General features: G+C 36.2%; 1 protein-coding gene across 11 annotated transcripts in view; it reads left to right on the top strand.

Moving 5' to 3' along the window:
• PPP4R1 (protein phosphatase 4 regulatory subunit 1) overlaps positions 1-26,708 on the top strand; it is a 72,037-nt gene that overhangs the window by 23,467 nt on the left and 21,862 nt on the right. For 6 of the 11 annotated variants that reach the window (XM_063641058.1, XM_063641079.1, XM_063641083.1 and 3 more), the window contains 9 exons: positions 135-270; positions 1,403-1,509; positions 6,423-6,565; positions 7,041-7,187; positions 10,423-10,530; positions 10,673-10,738; positions 11,975-12,133; positions 18,090-18,217; positions 24,636-25,162. In XM_063641058.1, coding sequence (XP_063497128.1) covers positions 135-270; positions 1,403-1,509; positions 6,423-6,565; positions 7,041-7,187; positions 10,423-10,530; positions 10,673-10,738; positions 11,975-12,133; positions 18,090-18,217; positions 24,636-25,162 — 1,521 coding nt within the window. The remainder of the gene's footprint in view (positions 1-134; positions 271-1,402; positions 1,510-6,422; positions 6,566-7,040; positions 7,188-10,422; positions 10,531-10,672; positions 10,739-11,974; positions 12,134-18,089; positions 18,218-24,635; positions 25,163-26,708) is intronic. The other 5 variants (XM_063641061.1, XM_063641090.1, XM_055238374.2 and 2 more) reach the window with 1 other exon arrangement.

Here is a 26,708-nt window from a genome sequence, read left to right as displayed (position 1 = left end):
TCTGGATTGATTCTGAGAGTCTCTTGTGATTTTTTTTGTACCATTCCAGAAACAGATTTTTACTGCTTCAGACAGGCAAGGGGTACATTTTAGTTTCAAAGTGTTATAAGGAGTATTTCTGATGTCTCTGATAGTTGGTGTGGATGACTACAGCTCAGAGTCTGATGTGATTATTATACCTTCAGCCCTGGACTTTGTCTCACAAGATGAAATGTTGACGCCCCTGGGGAGATTGGACAAGTATGCTGCAAGTGAGAACGTATTTAACAGGTATGTGCATATTCTTTTTGTTAAAGTGGAAGTGGAAGGGTGGTTTTATTAACTTCAGTAGGGAAAATGAAAGTATCTACTTTAAAGCAGGTATTATTAACAGGCACAATCTGAGTCACCAAGTTTTATTCATAATCATAGCATGAACAGTTTTGTACTTGTTTATTCTTTGATCCTAGTAAGCATACAACACGCTTTCTTTGCAAAAAGATTACCATTAATTACCATTGCTTTTCTGCCACTGGACATAATTTTGGTATTCATGTAAATTGCTTATTGGGACGTACATTATTCCTTCAACACATGATGTTGTATACCTGCTGTGTGACGAGTGATGCTCAAGGTCACTGGGTCACACAGCAGTGACCAAGAGCCAGCACTCTTCCTACTGCATTGTGTTTGTCCAGCTATGATCCCAGACCACCTGTATCACACTTTTCTGGGAAATCAGAAAGTCTTGGTTCAGATTTTTTGGGTATAGCTATGCAAAACTCATACTACTAAAAATATGTAAGGATAACATTTTGTATAATGAATGAGTGTGTTTTTTCATTATAATTGAAGGACAACTGAAATGAATTTTTGGTGACTTTTTGCCAAATCAGTTAGATAAAGATTAAAACAAGTTGTAAATATTCAGTCTCATCTTGTTAAAATAAAATCAATACTGCCATTTGCCACTTAGAAAATTATAGACCTAATATATGTTTTAATAATGTAGTAAGATAAAATTTTCTTAAAAAATATGCAGATTTTGTCTTTTAAAATTCTAGATATTGGCCAGGTGCAGTGACTCATGCCTATAATCCCAGCACTTTGGGAGGCCAAGGCAGGTGGATTGCTTGAGCCTGGGAGTTTGAGTCCAGCCTGGGCAACATGGTGAAACAGCATCTCTACTAAAGATATTTAAAAATTAGCCAGGTGTGGTGGTGCATGCCTGTAGTCTCAGCTACTCAGGAGGCTGAGGTGGGAGGATTACCTAAGCCAGGGAAGTCAATGCTGCAGTTAGCCATGATCACACCATTACACTCCAGCCTGGGCAACAGGAATGAGGCCCTATCTCAAAAAATTAAAATTCTGGATATTAGCTGTCGATGCCATTGAACATACATAATTTTGTTTTTCTGTGTAGACAAATGGTGGCCCGGAGTTTGCTGGATACCTTGAGGGAAGTCTGTGATGATGAAAGAGATTGTATTGCTGTTTTGGAAAGAATTAGCAGATTGGCCGATGATTCAGGTATATGTGGAGAAAGTGAATTTACTCTGTTCTAGAAAGGTTTCTTTGACCAAATTTGTGTTTCTAAAAACTAATGAAAAAGTTAATGTGATATGAGATAGCTTTAAAATATTTCCTAAGTAATTATCAAACCCATCAGTGACAACAAAAGTAAAATTTGTTACTGAGATCTGGACATTTTACAGTGGGCTCATTTAGTTTAATTTTAGAAATTTCTCATCAAAACAAATCTTAAAACATTGTTTTGTATCATGTATATTAATATTTTAGGATTAATAAAAATATATAGAATAATTTTGAATACATTAAAAGAGATGGAGGAGGCTACAAATTATTTTAGGCAAGTATAGAAAGCTTGCTTTCTGTGTGGTTTCTCACTTGCAAAAAATGTTGATTAACTATTTGTAAAACTAAAGCTGGTTTATCTCCAAAGTGAAGATAAGAAAGTCTGCTTAAGAAAGAGGTAAACTTGATTTAAGGCTTAGAAAATGGTGATGTTAAAAGTTTTTATAAATATATCTTTTGTTGTAGTAAAATATACTTAATACTTAACACATAAAACTATTTTAAGGTAATATTAAGCATATTTTTGTACTTGATTTTAGAAACCATCCAAAAATTTTAGAACTTTTTTCCTTAAATCTATTATCTTTATTAAAGTATATTTTCCACCTCTGACCGACTTTTTGGCATCTCAGCAAGCCCTATTTTTTAATTTTTAGACAAGCTCATCTTTTGATGAGCAGTTCATTTTAATGGGAATATGTTAAATGTTTACATAAGCCTTAAATGTTTCTAATATTCTTACAGGGTGGGCAGAACATTTGTAGGCTTAACTGAGCAATAATCTACCTTTGTGTACATAATTGCTTATGTATATGCTTGTTCTAGAATGGTTTTAAGAGGGGTCTCATCAAGTATAATTTTTACCTATTTTTTTAATTTGATTTAAGTTAAATAACAATTTAACATAAATTCATGGCACTGTTATAGCCTATTATGGTTACATTCCTTAGTAGAGACAGATATTCTTTAAGGATAGATTTGTGTTTTCCTTTACCTGGTTACCAACTCCAGAGTTTTTTTTTTTGTAAGTGTGTTTGTGTGTATTTTAAAATATGTTCTCACATTGGTAAATTCATAGTAAATGTCTCTATTGACATAATTCCATTCATTCAGTATACATCAAACAGTACATACTCTATACCAGGCTCTAGATTAAATGCTAGAGCAGTTATTAAGGTGAACAAGGATTTCTGTCATCAAGTTAACAGTTTAGTGAATGCAGCCAACATATAAACAATAAATTATAGTGGGAAGGATTAGGGCAGGCTTCAGAAAGTTAGTGACATTTAAGTTGGATTTGACAGAATGATGGGAGGTAGAGAGGGAAAAGGGCATACCCAGGAGGGGAAAAGACAGAGAGAGAGGAGTTCAAGATGGTGGCCCCTTTGGTCAACAGTGAGGCCAACCTGACAATGAGACTAACCTGCTGAGTTTCCAAGTTAGAAAAATTAGGCTGTTAAATAAGTTAGATGAGGGCTAGATTGTAAAGGTTTATAATAAACCATGCTGATGACTTTACCTGTTTTGTGATTTAGGACAGTGTAGTGTAGCAGTATGAACTGATATGGTGAAAAAGATGGGTGACAAGAAGACTAATTGGAAGACTATACCAATTAATTGGGTGTTTTTGTTTTTGAGACAGAGTCTCCCTCTGTTGCCTAAGCTAGAGCAGAGTGGCGTGATATCCACTCACTGCAACCACCCCTGCCTCCCAGGTTCAAGCAATTCTCCTGCCTCAGCCTCCCGAATAACTGGGATTACAGGCGTGCGCCACTACACGCAGTTAATTTTTGTGTTTTTAGTAGAGAAGGGGTTTCACCATGTTGGCCAGGCTGGTCTGGAACTTCTGACCTCAAGTGATCCACCTGCCTCAACCTCCCAAAGTGCTGAGATTACAGGCATGAGCCACCGTGACCAGCCAGTTAATTGTTATAAGGATGACTTGTTGGATAGAAATTGAAGTACTAGGAGAGATTCCAAGGCTAACCTCTGGATAGAGTGAGGAAGAGAGAGGATTTGACCCTGAGGTTTCTAATTTTTAGGACTGGGCTTACTGCGATATCTGGGTAAGATAAAGACTATTGAATAATAACATAGCTCTGAAGTGAATGAAATACGTATCCTTAGTTTAGACAAATAAGCAGCTGAGAACCTTTCAGTCTTCTGCCTTACCTTTCATTAGCTTTTATCTTGATTTTTTTATTCCCCCAAATTTACCATCTGCTTTTATTTTATTTTCCCCTGGAATGGATGGGTGTATAGTGGTATCTCATTGTGGTTGTAATTTGCATTTCCTCAGTAACCAATGAAGTTCATACCTGGTTATACACTTACTGGCTATTTGGGTATCTTTTTTTTTTTTTTTTTTGAGATGGAGTCCCACTCTGTCACCCAGGCTAGAGTGTGATGGCATGACCTTGGCTCACTGCAACCTCCTTCTCCTGGGTTCAAGTGATTCTTCTGCTTCAGCCTCTTGAGTGACTGGGATTACAGGCATGCACCACCACGCCCTGCTAATTTTTGTATTTTTAATAGAGATGGGATTTCTCCATGTTGGCCAGGCTGGTCTTGAACTTCTGACCTCAAGTGATCCACCTGACTCAGCCTCCCTACAGACATGAGCCACCGTGCCCGGCTTCTTCTTTTTTGAAATGTCTAAGTCTCTTCCTCCTTTAAAAAATTGACAGTCATTTTCTTACAGATTTACAGGAATTCATTCTGCATATGAGCCCTATGTCATTTATGTGTATTAAAGATATCTTTTTCACTCTGTGGCTTGTCTTTGCACTCATAGTGATGCTTCTTAAAGAAGAGAAGTGTTTTTCCTTTATGGGTCATGCCGTTTGTGTCTTCTTAGAGATTTTTTCCAATCTCAAAGTCATAAATATCTTTTCCTGTATTCTCTACCACAGAGAAGCCTTATTGTTTTTTGCCTTGACATTCAGATCTGTATTCCACCTGGAATTTATTCATGTGCATGATACGAAGTGGAGGACAAGTTTCATTTTTTTTTTTTTTTTAATGTGAGTAGCCAGTTGACACAACTGGGAAGACCATCTTTCCCAGTTCACCTTTTAATAAATCGGTTGTCTGTACATGCATGTGTCTGTTCTGGGCTTTATTTGCGCCCCGCCCATTAGTCTATTTGCCTAAGCAGGGCTTTGAACAAAGAAAAGTTGCTGATTTCATTTTTAACTGAAACCATAACTTGTGTCCTCCATTTGCTTCAAAAATATAAGCAATTGTCAGCGTTAACTTAGAAAATTCAGGATCCGTGAGAAAAGCAGAGGCCTGTATGTTTACTTTTTTTTAAATTAGGTTTTTCTTCAAAACAGAAACACTCTATTTTGTTCATATCTGGCCAACTTCACATGGTACAACAGTATAATAGAAATTCCAGATATTGGTTTGTTGATAAGATTCTGAGCTTTGCAAAATACTGTATTTTCTACTTAAAGCTATGTTAATTTCTCTGTTGATATCTGAAATCCTAGGAGACATATTCATACATATTTACTTTAATGTAACTTTAATAATGCATAATAATAATGGGTACCAAAGTCCTAGTTAGGTCTGATACAATGACTTGTTACTGATAATCATCATGTCTGTCTGTATTTCACTCATTTGCATGTCTTCTATGAATTGCCTACTTGTATCCTTATTTTCTTTCTTATTATTTATTTGAACAGTGTGTTCACTTCCTAATACTCTGTTATATATGAATTTGCTCCCAGGCTGTTATCCCTTTTAACTGAGTATGGTGTCTGTTATCTGTAATTAAGTTTTTTTGTTTGTTTTTGAGACAGAGTCTTGCTCTGTCGCCCAGGGTGGAGTGCAGTGGCGCGATCTTGGCTCACTGCAGCCTCTACCTCCCGGGTTCAAGTGATTCTACTGTCTCAGCCTCTGGAGTAGCTGGGATTACAGGCATGCACCACCACACCTGGCTCATTTTTGTGTTTTTAGTAGAGACAGGGTTCACCATGTTTGCCAGGCTGGTCTGGAACTCCTGACCTCAAGTGATCCGCCCGCCTTGGCCTCTCAAAGTGCTGGGATTACAGGCACACCCAGCCTATAGTAAAGTTTTTATAAAGTAAAATTAGTTGGTCTTATGATTTATTTTTGGATTTTGTCTTCCCACCTCAAGATTGAACATTTAATATTATCTTTTAGTACTTTTGATCTTTATGATGTGCAGTAGGAACTTTTGTTCTGTGCTAACTAGCCGATTTTCCTACTATGGCTTCTTAGACATTTCATCTTTTTGAAGCCCAGAAATTTGAAATGCCATATTTCTCACATTTAAATTTGCCATATGCACTTGGGTCTTTTCAGGTTTTTAAAAGATACTTGTCATCTTTGATTTTCGTTTACTCATTTTTAGTCTTAGTTTAAGTCTAATTATATGTCTTTCATTTATTGACTAAGTTGAGATTAGGAACTAGTTTTTATGACTTGTCCTAGTAGGTTCTTAAGTAGTGGAATTTATGGATAATACTATGTATGTATCAGAGTATTGATGTAAATACCAGATAGGATATTTAACCCCTAGCACAGTGTGGCACAGTGTAGGTGATGAATAAATTTATTTATTGTTAAGAAATGGTTAGATACTCAGTGCATACTGTGAACAACAGAAGCTTGGGTTGAAGATAAGGTCCGCCTTTCACTTATGGGATTGATCTGTGTATGATTCTGAAAAGGATTGCAGAATTAAAGGATGTTGTCTCAAGTCCTTTATATTTTGAAGATGAAAGTCCAAAGCCTTCCTAAGTACCCTCAAGAACAGATAAAGGTTTTGTTGCTGCAGGAGAACATGTTTGCTCACATTGCCGTTATTTCAATAGAACCAACTGTGAGAGCGGAGCTGATGGAACAAGTGCCTCACATCGCACTGTTTTGTCAAGAAAACCGGCCTTCAATACCGTACGCTTTTTCAAAATTCTTACTACCTATTGTGGTTAGATATCTTGCAGATCAGAATAATCAGGTAAGAGTACCATTTATATGTTCTTAAAAGAAATTTACGTAGTGTAACATATGGAGAATAGCCTAGCCTAAGTGTTCTCTTTGGAATGTTTTACTGTTTTTCAAAAATGAACATTTATCTTAGATAAGATGTGTTTAGAGTCTGACAAATCTAGTAGATCCCTTTAATGCCATTATAGACAATGCCTAGTAACTGCACTCTCACTTGGTAACCTCCTAGGGGTCCCTTAAAATGTTTGTTACTTTGTGAGACATCTTTTACCAGGATGGCTCTGTCCACTTCCTCTGTTACAACACAATCTACCAAGTTCTGTAGTCTTTGTAATAGTTGAAGAAAATAAACACAAATATTCATTTGCAGAGTTTTGCCAGTTATGGGTCCCTTTGAGATGAGAAATCTTTATTTATAAAAATCAAGTGATAGAATTTTGTCATGTTGCATATGTACTTTGTTTGTGTTGTTATTTTTCTCCTAGGTGAGGAAAACAAGTCAGGCAGCTTTGCTGGCTCTGTTGGAGCAGGAGCTCATTGAACGATTTGATGTGGAGACCAAAGTGTGCCCTGTCCTCATAGAGCTGACCGCCCCAGATAGCAATGATGATGTGAAAACAGAAGCTGTGGCTGTAAGTCCAATGCCATTTTTCCATTTATGCAAAATGTGGCTGATAAGAGGTGCTTATTAAAAGTCAGGCCGGGGTCGGGCGCAGTGGCTCATGCCTATAATCCCAGCACTTTGGGAGGCCAAGGTGGGTGGATCACTTGAGGTCAGGAGTTGGAGACCAGCCTGGGCAACATGGTGACACCTGGCTCTACTAAAAAAATACAAAAATTAGCCAGGCATGGTGGTGTGCGCCTGTAGTCCCTGTTACTTGGGAGGCTGAGGCAGGAGAATCACTTGAACCTGGGAGGAGGTGGAGGTTGTAGTGAGCCAAGATCAGGCCACTGCACTCCAGCCTGGGTGACAGAGCAAAACTCTGCCTCAAGGAAAAAAAAAAAAATAGGCTGGGCTGTGTGCAGTGGCTCGTGCCTGTAATCCCAGCACTTTGGGAGGCCAAGGTGGGAGGATCACTTGAGACCAGGGGTTTGAGATCAGCCTGGCCAACATGGCAAAACCCCATCTCTACTAAAAATACAAAAAAAATTAGCCAGGTGTGGTGGCACATGCCTGTAATCCAAGCTACTCTGGAGGCTGAGGCACAAGAATCATTTGAACCTGGGAGACAGAGGTTACAGTGAGCCGAGATCATTCTACTGCATTCCAGCCTGGTTGACAGAACAAGACTCTGTCTTTAAAAAAAAAAAAAAAAAAAGAAAAGGCTGCTTTACCTTGTTTAACATTTTTCTGTTAAAGTTGCCACAGATCATTAAATTTGAAATACAATCAGGGCTAGAAAGGCTTACAAAGGAAAATGTACCTTCTGCACACAGTAAGAAAATAATAAATAATTGTAAATTATTATGTCAAAATGGAAAACTGAAATGGTTATTTTATCAGTGTAGTTAAAATTTTAAAAACCCTGTATTGAACGAAGAAACACTTGAACCCCTTCAGTAGGTATTGAACACTTTTCTAGGCACTGTGTAAGCACAGTGGAAGTAAAATAATACTTCACTCCTGCTCTGACAGGTACAGTCTTTGTGGGAAGGATGGTCAGGCAAGTACATTTCCCAGGATATATGACATTAGTGATGGTTATCAGAAGAATATACAGATTGTTAAGTCATTACGCACATCATAAAGTCAAATGTAATCGGAAGTTTCTGGGTTTTTTTGACATGGTTTTCAAATATTCTGATTACTTGAAGGCCATAATAGGGCATGAATTAGAATAGAGTAGTATCTGTTGTGATTCACATCTGTGGTTCCTGAGTTCGGATAGTAGTAATTCTGATGGTAAATTAGAAAAGTGATAAATTCGTTTGGAAATTTATTCATATCTATTTGGATAGTAAGAGTTCACTCTTTAAACCTAAAATAATATGGTTGCATCTTTGTTGATATTTTTTAATAATCACATTATATATAGTACGTCTGGATCATCATTAGTGGGATGAGTTAGATGATCTCTCTAGTCTCTTTCCTTTGAAGAATTTCTTGAATCTATTATTTTTAGATAGTTACCAGTTAATAATAAATTTACTTTTTCAGTAATGTTTTTATTGAAGTGAAACTTACATGACATAAAATCATTTTAAAGTGTTAGTGGCATTTAATATATTCACAAAGTTGTATAACGACCACTTCTTCCTAGTTCTAAAACATCGTTATTTCTTTTTTTACTTTAGGATTTTTGCAATGAAGGAAGTCAGTTTTGGTCTCGGCCTAATTTTTGGTTTATATTGAGCCATTTAACTTGCTGTATTATAATTCTCAATGTAGTGTAAAATTAGTAAAACATTATAATAAGAAATTTAAAAACTATATCCAGTGCTAGTAGGAGTCTTATGATTCTTTTACAGTTGTGTTTGTTTTTTGGTCATGTTTTATATTCGATGGCTCCCATATTTTCTCTGTCTTAATAGAGAAATAATAATTATTTCTTAATAAAAATTAATTTCTTAATTAATATAAATAATTTTTAAATAAATTTAATTATGCTACATCAGTAATACACAGCATAACTTTGGATTGTTAACTAGAGCGTAGAGATGCTTATTCAAAAAACAAAACTGGTTTTGGGATTTAGGAGACGTAGGCATTGTCTCTAGTTCTAATGATAGTGGGATTTTCATGGGGATAGTGTTGAATCTGTAGATCAATTTGGAGAGAATTGCCAGTTTCACAGTCCATGAACATGGTAGATTATTTAGGTCTTTGATTTATCTTTAATCTTTTGTAGTTTTCAGCAGAAAGTTCTTGTGTGTATTTCGTTCGATTTCATATTTTTTAAAAGTACTCCTGTGAGTGATACTGTTTTTAAATGTTTCCAGTTCATTGTTCATTGCTGATTTGTAGAAATACAATAGATTTTTATGTTCTAATTTATAGCCTACAACATTCCTAAACATACTTATTTATTCTGGTGGCTTCTTTGTAGATTCCTTCTGATTTTCTATGTAGACAACCATGTCATATTTGAACAGAGAGAATTTTCTTTCTTTGCAATCTGTATCTCTTTTACTTCTTTATTTTGTCCTGTTCGTACAGTCTAGCAATTGATACAATTGATAAATGATGACAGGCTATCCCATTTCTTTCTGTATTAACTGTGGGAGCAGTGTATCTAAATAGAGGGCCAGTTTTCAGATAAAGTTAATCCTCACTTTGCCTGCTGTTGTGTTAACTGAAACACGCCTATATCAGAACTGTGTTCATGCTTTCCTTGGAACTGAAGCTTTGCAAAACCAGAACATGGTTCTGATATGTATGAGCTTTAGTTCACAGGGTGCTTTGCAAGGCGAGGACTGAATTATTTTCTTAGCAGTACAGATATGCTGAATCTAGATCTTTCCTGGGGATAATTTTCCCTGTGAACAGTCACCAATTTTTTAAATTGGGAAAGTGTAGGTTTTTGTTTGTTTGTTTTGCTTTTAAAATTACCAGGCAAAATGATGAAGTAGTAATAAGATGGAAACTGGACAAAAATGAAATTGTTAGGATTTTCTGTGGGTTTACTGGGCATGCAGTATTTATTGGTTGTTTTTATTGATTGTGGTTAATATCTGTCTTTGTTTCCTACTTAGATAAATAAGATGAAATTAATAATTGGCTATGAATGTTTTCTGTGATGTATATAGTATAATGATGCCATATCATTTTATGTTTCCTCAAATTATATACTTTTATTAAGTTATTTAATTTAACTGAAGGAGGCTTACTTGATATTTTCAGTGTGTGTTTCTTCTTACTTATTTTAGATAATGTGCAAAATGGCTCCCATGGTTGGGAAGGATATTACAGAGCGTCTTATCCTCCCTAGGTTTTGTGAGATGTGCTGCGATTGCAGAATGTTTCACGTTCGAAAGGTATTTTTTTGTCGTTTTTTTTTTCTTCTATTTAAGAACATAGTTCTAGTGGTTAATGTACTGATACATGACATTTAAAAGATTATCTTAGAAGAACCTTATGTGTAATATTTTGAAATGTCAATGGTGCTTTTGTTGTCAGGTCTGTGCTGCCAATTTTGGAGATATTTGCAGTGTAGTCGGCCAGCAAGCTACTGAAGAAATGTTGGTAAGTATTGCAGATATAAAGGAGTAAACAGTGTGTGTTACAAAGTAGTACATGAAGTTTGAAATGCACACATTTACTCCAAAGTTTTATTAACACAATTCCATGAATTTAAACCAGAAAGATAATAATTTTGAATTTAGCAGTTTAAATATCTGTAATCTGGGCATTTGAATTATATTTTTGATATTTATTAAAAATATAGATATGTTTCAGAACCATTGATCTGTTTTTACCTCTTCCATTTCTGTTAAGCAAATCAATTCTTACTTATTCAATTGAATCTTTAATTTTATTGCAACCCTCAAGAATGTTGATGGCATATTAAATCTATAGCAAGTTAGTTTTAAATAGTACACAAGATGCATATACTTGATGTATAAGTCCCCATACCTAAAGAGTTTCTGAAGCCATCTCTTATGCAAAATAATTAAGTTCAGGGACAAGCTCTTATGTAACATTTAAGCTATGATTGTTGGGAGTGCTTTTGCATAGCCAGAAATATTGCATAAGACAATCCAATATGCTTTTGCATAGCCAGAAATCTGATGGACCAAATTATCAGCACTTTTTATTAATTTGATCAGTGATCTTTCATGTTGGGTAGGGTTTTGATTATCACTTTTGTAAAATAATACATTTGTGTCCGTTTTAAAGCAAGCATAATTTTGACCTCATAAGAAATAACTTAAAATTTAAGATATATTATTATATGTTATATATTTATAATTTAAGATATATTATTTTTTATACTTTTAGGAATAGACAGTAAATTAGATGTGATTTATTGAAAATTGTTGAGTATAAATACTAATAGATCCTACTTTTTAAGACAATCCAATATTTAAAACACTGAGGCTGGGCGTGGTGGCTCACACCTGTAATCCTAGCACTTTGGGAGGCCAAGGCAGGTGGATCACCTGAGGTCAGGAGTTTGAGACCAGCCTGGCCAACATGGTGAACCCTCATTTCTACTAAAAATACAAAAATTAGCTGGGCGTGGTGGCACACGTCTGTAATCCCAGCTACTCGGGAGGCTGAGGCAGGTGAATTGCTTGAACCCGGGAGGCGAAGTTTGCAGTGAGCCAAGATCGCACCACTTCACTCCAGCATGGGCAAAAGAGTGAGACTCTGTCTCAAAACAAACAAAAAAAGCATGAAAGCGGAAAATGAAAGTGAAATAACTAATGAAATCTGCTATCTTTATCCAACTAACAAGACTCTTTCCTTTTCACATAGCTGCCCAGATTTTTCCAGCTTTGTTCTGATAATGTATGGGGAGTCCGAAAGGCTTGTGCTGAATGCTTCATGGCAGTTTCATGTGCAACATGTCAAGAAATCCGACGGACCAAATTATCAGCACTTTTTATTAATTTGATCAGTGATCCTTCACGTTGGGTAGGGTTTTGATTATCACTTTTGTAAAGTAATACATTTGTGTCCGTTTTAAAGCAAACATAATTTTGACCTCATAAGAAATAACTTATAATTTAAGATATATTATTTTTTATACTTTTAGGAATAGACAGTAGAAAGACTACTATATTAACAGTTTGTGTGTTTTTTTGTAACAGGACAAAAATTTCTTTACACATTTAAGTCCTGTTGATTTTTATTTAATTGACATGATGTATTATATTAATTTTTAAATGTTAAACCACTTGCATCTTTGGAATAAGTCCTACTTGGTCATAGTTGTATAATTCTTTTTATATGTCACTGGATTCAGTTTGTCAGTATTTTGTTGAGGGTTTTTGTGTCCATATCATGAGAGATAATAGTCTATAGTTTTCTTATGGTGCCTTTGTCTGGTTTGTTGTCAGAGTAATAATGGTCTCATAAAATGAGTTAGGAAATGTTCCCTCCTCTACTATTTTTGGGGAGAGTTTTTGAAGAATTGGTATTGATTATCCCTTAAATGTTTGGTTGAGTTCAATGGTGAAGCCGTCTGGGCCTGGGTTTTTCTTTGTAGATAGTTTTAAAATTCCTAATTCAATCTCTTCACTAGTTATAGGTCTGTTGTGTGTTTTTTTCTTGAGTCAGTTTTCATAGTTTGTATCTTTCTAGGAATTTGTACATTTCATCGAAGTTACTTAATTTGTTGGTATATGATTATACATAGGATTCCTTTATAATCTTTTAATTTCTTTAATGGCAGTAGTAATCCCTCTTGTTTCATTTCCTATTTGAGTAATTTGAGTCTTATCTCTGTTTCTTGGCCAGTCTGCTAACGGTTTGTCAGCTTCGTTGATCTTTTTAAAGAACCAACTTTTGGTTTCATTGGTTTTCTCTATTTTTCTATTATTCTTTAATTTCCATTTTAATTTTTATTCTTCCTTCTGCTTGCTTTTAGTTTATTTTGCTTCTTTTTCCAGTGTCTTTAGGCAGAAGGTTAGGTTATGGATTAGAGGTCTTCCTTCCTTCTTTGAATTATCATCTGGGGTAAATGGCTTTCAACCCGAAAAACTTAATTTAGTATTTCTTGCTAATGTGGTTCTGCAAACAACAAATTCTGTTTTCATTTATCTGTGAATGTCTTTATTTCACCTTCAGTTTTGAAAGACAGCTTTACTTTATGTGAGATTGAGTGTTATGCCACTGCCTCTGACCTCTTGTTTCTGCTGCGAAGTCAGCTGTTAATCATATTGGGGTTCCCTTGTAAGTGATGTGTCATTTTTCTCTTGTTGCTTTCTAGATTTTTCTCCTTGTGTTTGACTTTCAGAATTTTTACTGTGATGTATCCATATGTGCACCTCTTTTAGTTTATACTACTTGGAGTTGAGTTGATTGAACTTCCTAGTTATGTAAGTTACATTTTTCAATACGTTTGAAAAGTTTTGAGCCAACGTTTCTTCAAATATTTTTCATTCTCTTCTCTCTTCTCTCCCTCTAATATTCCCATTATGTGTATGTTAATGTGCTTAATGATGGCCCACATTTCTTTGAGGCCCTTTTCATTTTTCCTCATTTTTCCCCATTTTTCCCCCTCTCTGTTCTTTGGCTTGCATAATCTCTATTGATCTGTCTTGAATAGATCAATTATTTATTCTGCCAGTTCAGATCTACTGTTGAGCTCATGTACTGACTTTGTTTTAGTCATTGCACTTTTCAGCTGTAGAATTTCCATCTGGTTCTTTTTTATAATTTCTCTTTATTGATGTTATACTCTAGTTGATGCAGCACTGTCCCATAACTCCCATTACTTCTGTAATCATCATTTCCTTTGGTTCTGTGAACATGTTTATAATAGCTACTTTGAAGTCTTTTTTTAAGTCTAAAATCTGATTGCTCTCACAATCAGTTTCTGTTGCCTCTTTTATCCCCCTAATGTATGGATTTTTTTTTTTCCTGCCTTGTAATGTTTTGTTGAGAGTTGAACATTTTAGATAATATATGTAGTAACTTTGATACTGGTTGTCCTCGCTCCCCCATGGGGGCTTGTTACTGTTATTTGCTTGTTTAGTGACTGGCTGGAATGCTTGAGTGAAGACTCTTTCCCCACTCCAGGAGGTACAGCTTTGGGTCTGCCCACAGCCACCCTGGTATGACAGGGGCTTGGTGGGTATGGAAGGGCAGCAGCCTGAGGTTCCCTTGGCTTCTTTCTCCTGGTGAGGAATCACCACCCTGTGAGCTAGACCAGTGGCTTTTGGGGCCCCAGCCTTTTCAGTGTGCCACACCCAAAGGAGGGTGGAAGAAAGGAGCCTCACCCCTCAGCTGCTCTCACTCAGGACTGGGCCCCAGTATCAGGTAGCTGGAGCAATGCAGTCTGTGCCAGGGAGCTGCGGGAGAGCAGACCCCAGTGTGCTTGGCTACAGCACATTGCTGTCTCCACCTCACCTCACTGCAGGCGGTATGAGGAGGAAATGGTCGGCCGGGCGCGGTGGCTTGCGCCTGTAATCCCAGCACTTTGGGAGGCCGAGACAGGCGGATCACGAGGTCAGGAGATCAAGACCATCCTGGCTAACACGGTGAAACCCCGTCTCTACTAAAAAATAAAAAAATTAGCCGGGTATGGTGGTGGGCGCCTGTAGTCCCAGCTACTCGGGAGGCTGAGGCAGGAGAATGGCGTGAATCTGGGAGGCGGAGCTTGCAGTGAGCTGAGATCGTGCAGTGAGCTGAGATCGCACTCCAGCCTGGGCAACAGAGTGAGACTCTGTCTCAAAAAAAAAAAAAAAAAAAAATTAGACTCTCAGCTTTTTTATGATGTATACTACATTTTGTCAGTTTTCTTGAATTGTTATCCCTTCAATTGCTGCTTGTTCCTAGGGCCATTTCCAGGGGCTTTGAATTATTGTTTTATAATTTTCACTTACTTCACCGGGAAGTGGGTCAGCTGAGCTCCTCACACCATCATGGCAGAGATCAGTCTCAGGACCTTTGCATATTCGTTCCCAAAACAAAATTGACGTAGAGGACAAGACTCTTAAGCCTTGATATTATATTAATGTTTTTATTATATCCTGTATCGGCTTGTTAGAAAAGATTAACATAGCTTACTCAATTTTCTTTGTGAAGCTATGTATTTGGTCGTTGTTTTAGATTGGTAACATGAATTAGTTCCTGTTAATTTGAGAATATGGATATGTCAGTCATTTTAGAGATATACAGCTGTTCCTTGGTATCCATGGAGGATTGGTTCCAGGACCTCTTGTGGATACCAAAATCTGAGGATACTCAAAAGTCTCTGATACAAAATGGCATAGTATTTGCATATAACCTATGCACATCCTCCTGTACACTGTAAATCGTCTCTAGATTACTTATATCTAATACAGCATAAATGCTATGTAAGTAATTGTTACTCTGTATTATTTAGGGAATAATGACAAGGAAAAAAGTCTGTACTTGTTCAATACAGACAAAACCATCGTGGGTCTAACAATGTTTTCAATGTGCAGTTGGTTGAATCCACAGAACCTGTGGATACAGAGGGCGGACTATATATGCTGCACCTTTCTGAGAAAAATATATCTCTTATGCCTATTTTACACACACACACACACACACACACACACACACACACGTAAATCCTATGCCTATTTAGGTACAAAAAAAAGACAAGGTAGTCTTTTGTCCGAACAATGTTAAGCCGTTTGGGGAAGGTTATAATCTACTGTATTGTCCCTTCTCAAAAGTTAAAATTGAATTAAAAGTTAATTTTATTTCTGAAATTCTTTAATATTTATTCTTTGAGTGACTTGTGGGTTTTTTAGTGGTTTCCAGAACCTTTGTTTAAAATCATTAGTTTATTTCTTAAAGTCATTGAAACTAGTAAAAATAATAGCTTAAAATCACTTTATTTTGAGGAATAGCTCAAAGTAGAAATATTTTTATAGTGTTGGAAAATTACTCAATTACAGGCAGTGGGGTATGTTGGAGAGTTAAAATTGGACTTTAGTCCTGATTTCATTGTAACTATAGGGTAACATTGAAGAAGTCATTTTATTTGGATTTCAGTTTCTGTTTTTGTGAAATCAAGGAGGTAGATTAATAGTAGGATTTAATTAACTTATTAGACACTGTAAGGTGATGTCTCTCCTCATTAAACTTTTTTCATTCTAATCTAACAACAAGCTAAACTAATGATTTAGATAAATTAAGTTTTCTATGTCCTTTATTGGGAACAAGCTCAGAGATTTAACAGTATTCAGAGAAGATTAAATTCATGCATACAACGTTAAAAGTGACCTTTTATCCTTTTATGGAAGTAATGTTTGGTGACTTACAAAGGGGAGAAGAATCCTTAGTTTACACACATACAAGCTGTTCTTTTCCCTCTCATGCATATAATTCTGGTCTTTTTAAAAAACCAATTGAGTCATTTTTTATATATGCTTCTCTAAGAGTAGGTAAATACTAATAATAGATATGCTCTATATTTATTTGCTTTTGTAAAAATCATGCTTACTATATAATTATTATCTTAAACTTGGAAAAGATATTATTATGCCCTTTTTTTTTTTTTTTTTTTTTAAAGAAATGCTAGCCAGGAGCAGTGACTCACACCTATAATCCTAACATTTTGGGAGGCAGAGGTGGGAGGATTGCTTGAGGCTAGGAGTTCAAGACCAGTCTGGGCAAGGACTTATCTCTGCAAAAAAAAAAAAATAGAAAAATTAACTGGATGTGGTGGCACATGCCTATAGTCCCCAATTATTCATGAGGCTGAGGATGGAGGATCACTTAAGCCAAGGATTTTGAGGCTGCAGTGAGCCATGGTAGCACCACTGTTTTCCGGCCTCCACAACAGAGCAAGACCTGTCTCAAAAGGAAAAGGAATGCTAAACTTCAGGGAAATTGGTGTGTGGCAAAGTCAAGGTTTTAGTAACATACCAGTTTTCCCGTTGTTGTTGCCTTTGTCCGATTGTGTCCATCCATCCTTCCATAAAACCTCTCATTTTCAAATGTTTTAAAAATTCCTGATTTTAAAAATAATACAGAAATATGACATGAAGTGGAATTCTATAACTTCTTTTATCACCCCTCCTACATGAGACAGTCATCGAGAACAATAGTATACGCTTCAAGATATTTGTGACATATTTTAAGTTAACATATTTCTGGTACATCTGTCTTGCTTCCTTGTAGTGAACAAATTAAAGTCTTTCCTACCTGAAAACATTAGATGTATTTATCACATTTTGTTGGCTTTATTGACTTTTATGTTCTTTGTGGCACTCTTGGTTTTCCTTATTCTTCTTGTTCTTGAGAACACAGCAGGACTTTCCTTAGTTTTGTTCTATGCAAATGTTTCATAGTATCTCATACTTAGATTATCATGGTTCAAACATTCAAGAGAGGATAAAAACAATTGAAAGTAAAAGAGAGCAAATAGGGGTTTGTTTGTTTGGTGTGTGTGTTGTTTGGGGTCTTTTTTAGACAGTCTTACTCTGTCACCCAGGCTGGAGTGCAGTGGTGTGATCACGGCTCACTACAGACTTAGCCTCACGGGTTTACGCGCTTCTTCCACCTCAGGCCCTGCCGAGTAGCTGGGACCGCAGGCATGCGCCACCACGCCCTGCTAACTTTGGTATTTTTTGTAGAGACTGGATTTCGCCATGTTGCCCAGGCTAGTCTCAAACTGCTGGACTCAAGCGATCTGCCCAGCTTGGCCTCCCAGAGTGCTGGGATTATAGGCATGAGCCACTGCGCCCAGCCAGAGAAAACAGCTTGTAAGAATTTTTCAATCCTAGCTAAAGTTCTGAATCTGGGCTTCCTTTAGAAAAGCTTTATTATTATCCTAAACATACCTTGGTGTTTGAAAGTAGATTATTAAATATATATAATGTGTGCATATGTGTATATAATTCTTTTTAAAAATGATTCCTTTATTATTGTCTTTTTATCTTCCTAGGTTCGCCAAGCAGCTTTTCAGTCTCTGGGACCTTTCATATCTACTTTTGCTAATCCATCTAGCTCAGGCCAGTATTTTAAAGAAGAAAGCAAAAGTTCAGAAGAGACGTCAGTAGAAAACAAAAATAGGTATAATTTTGAAACGATTTTCTAACTTTAAAACCTTGTTTTCTAATTTTACTGCTTTTAAACATTATTTCCACTATTCTGCAACAAATTTTTTTTGATAGTTTGCTATTTCTCTTGAATGTAAAAATTGGTGAATATTTTTATAGAGCTTTACTTTAAGTGCATTTGTTTGTTAAGTATCTCTTTGGTTGGTTACATATTGAATGAGTAGATGCGTGTAACACAATTAGCTAGATGCCTCGCACATAGGAAACTCTAAATGGTAGATTATGACTTAAAAATGTTTATTTAGTACATTATTTATCTAGTCAATCATTCATTGATATCTACAATATACAGGGTAATTGTTATATGCTGTGTAGTATTTGTTTTTTTTTTTTAATTTGTTTTTAAGGAGTAAAACAATTTAGGAATATGTTTTATTGTCCTTTTCTGTCAAATAATTTAGTTGTGCATCTTGGATTCTTTGTCAATGGTGATTGTAATCTGTCAGTTAAAGGAGAAAGCATTGGAATGATTGACACCAATTTAGTATATTTATTAGCCAGTATATCAGTTTTAAGTATATCAGTCTCATAAGGAAACCAAAGTTTTAAATAAAGCTTAAAGAGTCAACTGTGATTTTTATTTTTAAATGTTTTTGCATTGAAAATTTTCTATTAAATTTAAATTTTTAAAATTTATTATAATATATATTTAGGGGAAAAACTAATTCAAGCCTAACTTACTAGTATGTGGGAAATGTACACAAACTTTTACAGTTATGCATTTGAAGTAATTTTAGTACAAATTTTTGAAACAGTCCCTGCTATAATGCTTGAGTTACCATAGTGTCTTTTCCCTCCCTTGTCATGATGCTAATGGACATTTTCTTCTATAGGTCTTGATACTGTGCTATTTGCTTTCTTGGTGTTTTGATTTGGCAGTTCTTCTTTCTTCTCTGCTGCCTTGTTTTACCTTTTTGCCCGTTCTCCTACTGTCCTGCTGAATAGCCAAACAAACCTGAGGTACTGTTTTTTGTAAAGGAAGAAAATCACTCAAACCTGTCTTCCTAGCAAGCAAAGTCTGTCAGTTTTTTTGAAAACAGGTGCTGCAAGGAGTTTGACAAAAGTGATGATGGTGGGTGGGGAATGTTATCTATTTTTCATTTTTGAAATCAGCATACTTAAAAAATTACCTGTTTATACTGAAGACTGTTTTAAAACTTTTGTTTTAAAATCTGAAACAAACTTTTAAAACTTTTGTTTTAAAATCTGAAATGGGCCTAGTAAGTCAGACTATAAATTTACAGAGAACTATATAGGACGAGCTGGTAAACTTTCTTCTGTTTCACAACTACTGACTCGGCCTTTGCAGTGTATAAGCAGCCATAGACATTACATAAATGGACAAGCTTGGCTGTGTTCCAGTAAAACTTCACTGACCTAAACAGTGTGCCTATCAAGGCCATGTTTGCCGCCTACCGGTGTGTAGCATTATTGCAAGAGCTATTTAAAGGTAGTTCAATTCCTTGATTCTTCTTCCATTGTAATGAGGTATGTCTTAATGTCCAGGCAATACTACTTGTATTGTTGATCTTCAGTAATATTATTAGAGCTTATTAAATTATGTTAATGATATGGTAGGGGGAAGAGAGCATTCCTGGCTAAGGAAGGAGTTATGTTAAATATTGTAAAAGCTTTTGCACAGTTTGACATCCTATCTTTATAAAGAAGTAGTCCTATATATTATTAAATCTCAGAACCATTAGTTTGTTTGCTCTCCCTTAAACGGCACACTGGCATTTGTTTTAAGCTGTCTTAAACTGTTGTGGTATTGAGATTGATTGATTGATTATGCAAAAGTTAACTGAGCACCTCCTATGAACCAGAAACTGTAAATGGAAAGATAGAACTTAGTTCCTGTTCTCAAAGTTCTCTCAGTTTCTTAATTCAGGTTTTTCGAACAAATGTCTTACAAAGTAAGCAAGTTTTTGGAAACGTATTTCCACCACTGTTTATTGTATAGTGTTTCATCTGACCCTAGAAACATTTACTGTCACTTTATTACTCTTTGAAGCATTTATTGATTCCAAACGTCTGACTTACACATCAGATCTTTCACTCACCCTGGATCAGGCTATTAATGCTTCTTTGAAAGTGCTGATAAAGCCTACTTCTCAGAAGCAGAGTTGAAATACTCAAATCTGCATTTTAAAAGTATGTAAAATAAGCATTCGTTATCACATTGTTCTCTGAATGCACCATGTTCTCTTAATTCTCCCTGTTTTTGTACTTGCTGCTCTCTGGGAAGCTTCTTGTTCCATCCATACCCTCGTTTAACAAAGTGCTGTCGTAGATTCACTGAGTTGTCCAGGAAGTACAGAGCTTTTGTCTTCGTCATCAGTAGCGCTGTGATGAGAGCGCTATTTTAATCCTATCCTTTTGGCTACATATTGGCATCTATCATCCAGTAGCCTCCTGGCCATGCAGTGTGGCGTCCAGCTCCTCCCTTTGTCTCCGCTGGGCCTGGCCTGTTGGTGCACATATTAATCCTGAATGAATTATTCTGGGGAAATATGGATTTGACCTCAAAAATCTGAAGTAACTAAACCACTTTTGCTGGTTTTTTCCAGTTTAGCTTAATGCTAACTATATGAAAAAAATTATTAGCACAAATTGGGAAATAGTTCATGAATGCAAAAACTTCATTGAATTAATTCACAGTACTTGGAAGGTATCCTGGAGCGTGTTTGCTTTTATCTCAGGATACAGTGCCTCTTTAGCCAGATGTTCTACAAGTCATTTTCTCCTTGAAATACTTGTAATTAATTTTCTAGGCCCATAGTCTCTAGTAAGGAACTCTGAAGATATTAATTGTAAACTTACGTAGGCACAAAAAGACACTTAAGATTCCTCCTTAAGTAGGTAGTTTCTGGACTGTCCTCTGGTGCTCTTGATACCTACGTCTCTTAGGAGACAGGGTAATTCTCATTATACAGAGTCACAAAGGGCCTCAATTTTCAAAAAAATATTTGTCTTGTACAATAGCATTTCAAAGTCTGACAATTAGGAATATCAGAATTTTAGCATTGAACAGCTTGATTTTGCATTGACTATTATACTTTACCAGGAAAAATTAGAATTTAGAGAATTTATACTTTTGACATTTTTGAAGCCATGCGTGCTGTAGTTCTACCCAGAATTTAATACTGTACTAGGGAAAACTTTGTCTTCTAGTTTTCTTTTAAAAAAATCATTCTAAGAGTTTTAAGTTTGGACAAACTAACAAGTTTACATTTATCAGACAAACAGTTATTTGACCAGTCATTCTCCTTTCATTTTTGCAGTTGAGAATATTAAAATTTAATTTTAACACCAAGGTGAGATAGTGATCAAGGAACTTCAAGGCCCTGTAATTCCATCACTTTGGGAGGCTGAGGCAGGAGGATCGCTTTAGCCCAGGAGTTTCAGGCTGCAGTGAGCTATGATCATACCACTTTACACCAGCCTGGGCTACAGAGTGAGACCCTGTCTCTTAAAAAAACAATAAACAAAAACAGAAGTTCATTATATTTCTTAGACAGTACATACGAGGTCTTACAAGTTTTACCCATTTGCTCTTCTCTTCCCCCTTTCTGAACAATATCTTATTATAATTTTAAAATTTTAGTTTGAATGATTTCAGAAATTTTGCAAGAATATCACAAAGAATTTCATACATCCATCTAGATTTTCCAAATACCGTTTTACCATATTTGCTTTATTCTTTTTTTCTGAACTTTTTGAGAATAAGTTTTAGGCATGATATTCTTTTTACCTTTTTAAAATACTATGTATTTCTTTAAAACACAGATGTTAATATATAACTGTAGGCCAGTTACCAAAATTAGGAAATTAACATTGATACAATACTGTTAGCTAATCTGTAGCCTTTATTGAATTTTACCAGTTGGCCCACTAATGTTCTTTATAACAAAAGGGAAAATTATATATTTTTTTAATATGGACAGAATGGGAAATACATAATTCATAAACATATAGAAGACACATTTATTTTGCATAACAGCACTAGCTTCAGGAGCTCCTTTGGAGTGGGAAAACATCTTACAGGTTATCTAGGTCAGCTCCTCATTTTTATGAATAAGGAATAAGTGAGAAATCCTAGAAGTCCTTAAAAGGCTCAGAATTTTTGTGCCAGTGGGAGAGTAAGAACGTTAAAGTCTGGTTTCTTCACACTTGTAAACAACTGTATTATATATGCATACTGTATATTTTGTAGTTATAAGAATAGAAGAAAAATACCAGAATTTAAAATGCAGTCACAAAGTGTTATGTTTTCAGATGACTTACATATGTTTTTGTTCATCAGTATTTTAAAAAATAATCACCTGTTTGTGAAAATAATGGTTTTGAAAACAGCATTATGATGAGAGGGAACTTCATAATTTCATGAGAATGTAGATGGTGACTGTTTAACTGGGAGCTCACATAGGTATTAACATCACCCTCCTTTTGCACAGTCCTTTTAAGTCTCCTGTTAAACATCTTTTATCGTGTGTATTTAAAGGCACACAGATGCTTTTTCCTGTATTCATCTTACAAATTTACCTACATATTCAGCCATCCTTATTTCCCTTTCATGTTTCTTGGGAAGCAAGTCTTCACCTGTTTAATCTGTTCCGCTGTGTTTTTGAAGCCCATATTCTTTCCTCTTCTCAGAAGGATGTTGCTTTATCAGTTATTCCATCAGTCTCTGTGTCTCCAGTTCCTTCATCTCTTCTAACCTATTTTCCTCAGCCTAAACATATGCTCATTATTCTTTTATACAGGAAAAATGCCTTCACTCTTTGTTATTCTATGCAATTGTTGTGTTATTCTTTATTAATATTTGTTGCCTCCGCATATGTCAGCCCCACACATCTTTCTGAGTTGATGACCTCCACCTCTGTCTCAGTCTTTACCTCTTTCTCATAGATAATCAACACCTAGAACCCAACACGGATAGCTAACTCAACCTCTCTCAACCTGAACCTGTTAGCTTTCTTGTGAAACTGTTTTTGTTACCTGCAGCATGCAATAAGTGGAAAAGTCCTGTTGATTTTTGCTGCTGTTTGTATGTGTTCTTCTGTAGTCCTGGAGACACTACCTCCATCAGAACATCATCACTTCTCACCTGCATGTCTATAATTCCTGCCTCCTATCTTACCTCTCAACTCATTTTCTACACTTCCTCCAGAATGGTCTTTCTAAAACAACAGATCTATTAACAGTTTCCTTACTACATGATTTCCTGTAGTCCAGGATGAACTCAGGAGGTCTGCTGGTCTGGAATACAGTGGTTCCTGTGATATCTTTCATCCTTGTCATCCATCATTTCCTCATTGCTGATTCCTGAATGTGTCACACTTTGTCTACCACTCCGGCCTTTGCATGTGCTGTTTCTCCTTTGGATGCTTTTTTCTTCCCCTTAGCCCCATAAACATGTATTGGTTCTTCTGAGCACAACTCATGTCATTTCCTTGAAGGCCTTTTAATCCTCACTCCCATCTCCTCCTGTGTTCAGTGTGCGTGCGTCTGTGCTTACCACCCTGTCTAGCAGCAATTTGCTGATATATGTTCACTTTTTCTGTTTGCCTCTAATTGTAATCTCAAGATCAAGAGCTGCATCCTCAATACTGATTTCATTTCCTGGCTCTTAGTAGGTGCTCAATAAATTCCTGTTAAATTTAATCGAATCAAATAATAACACTTACAGTCGTACTTTAGATAATAGATGGCAGTAATCAGTGGACTTTAATGAATTTGTACCATCTGTCCTTATCAATTAAATTATGACCTCATTTTAGGAAAACCTTGGGGAGTACAGATGAATATTTTAGAAGAAACAGAAGTAATATTTACACTCAAGCAGATTTTAATATATTTTGTGAGATAGCAAATAAGTATCTTTCCTACTATTATCTTAAAATTTATTTTATTTTCCTTGTGTAATGTAAGCAAATAGGCTTTAGGTCTCAGCTTTGCAATATGTCATTGGAGTAGAGAGGCAATACAAATAATCCTAAAAATAAAATAATTTAAATGTTGTTATGTATCTTAAAATGATTGTAGGAATTTCTGTTTCCATTTAGTTATTTATTATTGAAATTAGCATGGTATTATAGAATCCCAGGATTCTTAAATGTTACCTTCTCTAACTAATATATATTGCTTGACTATCTAGACTTATACTTAACAGGTATTTACATCTTTGAACACAGAACAGCTGATGGAGAAAGAAGCATTATAAATAATATACATAAACTCAGTTTGGACAGATAATCCCTAATTTTTAATGTTTAACTTGTCTAAATGCTATATATAATATCTTTCATCAGTTTTTTTAAAGTAATTATCCTTTCATATTGTTTTTTTCCCACCAAATAAAACAATAAAAGGACCAGAGATCAAGAAGCCCCAGAGGATGTACAAGTCAGGCCAGAGGATCCTCCTTCAGATCTCAGTGTTAGTAATTCCAGTGTCATACTGGAAAACACGATGGAAGACCATGCTGCTGAGGCATCCGGGAAGCCTCTAGGTGAAATTAGTGTTCCACTGGACAGCTCCTTACTTTGTACTTTGTCCTCAGAATCTCACCAGGAAGCAGCTAGTAATGAGAATGATAAAAAATCTGGTAACTACAAATTTGTGTTACGACCAGAGGTTGGCACCACTTCACAAGATTCAGCTCTCTTAGATCAGGAATTGTATAACTCCTTCCATTTCTGGAGGACTCCTCTTCCTGAAATAGATCTAGACATAGAGCTTGAACAGAACTCTGGCGGAAAACCCAGCCCAGAGGGACCAGAGGAAGCATCTGAAGGCCCTGTGCCCAGTTCTCCAAACATCACCATGGCCACCAGAAAGGAACTGGAAGAAATGATAGAAAATCTAGAGCCCCACATTGATGATCCAGATGTTAAAGGTATGGAAGTCAGTCAAGTTATTTATTCTGAAATTGATTAAAAATATTAGTGTCTATCTTAAAAATTTCATTTCAGAAAAAATTGTCATTTAATAATGTATTATGGACTGGGCACAGTGACTCATACCTATAATACCAGCACTTTGAGAGGTTGAGGCAGGAGGATCACTTGAGACCAGGAGGTCGAGACCAGACTGGGCAACATAGTAAGACCCCATCTCTACAAAAAATAAAAAATTAGCCAGGCATGGTGGCACATGCCTGTGGTCCTAGCAACCTGGGAAACTGAGGTGGGAGATCATTTGAGCTTAGGAGGTTGAGGCTGCACTGAGCTGTAATTGTGCAGCCTCGACCTCCTAAGTTCAAATGGTGTCAAAGGATCATGCAGCAGCTTGTTGTGATAGTTCTCCAGCCTGGGCAACAGAGTAAGACCCTGTCTATTAAAAAAAGAAAAAGGTAGTATGACCATCATTATCATGTATTTCTAAATTCTCTTGATAAATACAATTAATCTGATTTTCAGGAAATTTTTTATTTAAAATAGGCTCATCATTGCATTCCTTACTGTAACTTATACAGATTTGTTGATTGACAAATCACTGTCTTTGAAATTTTCAGTCACTCAAACAAAGCTTTACAGTTTTAAAGTTTGGGCTCTGCCTTAACTATTTTGCACAGACTCATTACCTTTTTATAAGATAGCAGTACACGCAGTCATTCTTTCATGGAAAGACTATAGAATGTTCATTGCGCCACTGCACTGCAGCCTGGGCTATAGCAAGACTCCTCTCGGGGGTGGGGGAGGAAAAGACTATAGAATGTTCACAGCAAGCATAGTCAACTGTTGATAAATGTTTAATGTCTTTACAGCTTCCAGCTTTCTGTTTAACTTTTATTATTTACCAACTTAAGTTTATTAAGTTTATCCAACTTCAATGACTCCGTTTTTTTTTTTTTTTTTTTTTTTTTTGAGACAGAGTCTCACTTTGTTGCCCACGCTGGAGTGCAGTGGCACTCGATCTTGGCTCACAACAACCTCTGGTTCAAGCAGTTCTCCTGCCTCAGCTTCCCGAGTAGGTGGGATTACAGGCACGTGCCACTGCAACCAGCTACTTTTTTTTTTTTTTGAGACACAGTCTCACTCTGTCACCAGGCTGGAGTGTAGTAGTGCCATCTCGGCTCACTGCAACCACTGCCTCCCGGGTTCAAGTGATTCTTCGGCCTCACCTCTCAAGTAGCTGGGACTACAGGCATGCGCCACCATGCCCAGCTAATTTTTGTATTTTTAGTAGAGACAGGTTTCACCATGTTGGCCAGGCTGGTCTTGGACTCCTGACCTCAGGTGATCCGCCTGCCTTGGCCTCCCAACACGCTGGGATTACAGGTGTGAACCACTGTGCTCAGCTCATTTTATTTTTCTTAAACAATATTTTTATGAAAAAAAGATTACCAGTTGCCCTTAAGCTGGTTCTGGGAGCTCTCACTGTATTATAGTACCTGCTAGTTCTCTGACATAGACTAGTCACTTAAACATTAATTGAAATAT

The sequence above is a fragment of the Symphalangus syndactylus genome, chromosome 1 (genome assembly GCF_028878055.3).
Source record: "Symphalangus syndactylus isolate Jambi chromosome 1, NHGRI_mSymSyn1-v2.1_pri, whole genome shotgun sequence".
Classification (NCBI taxonomy): domain Eukaryota; kingdom Metazoa; phylum Chordata; class Mammalia; order Primates; family Hylobatidae; genus Symphalangus; species Symphalangus syndactylus.
The sequence above is the reverse complement of the archived record's forward strand: the minus strand, read 5'-3'. Positions and strand labels throughout refer to the sequence as shown.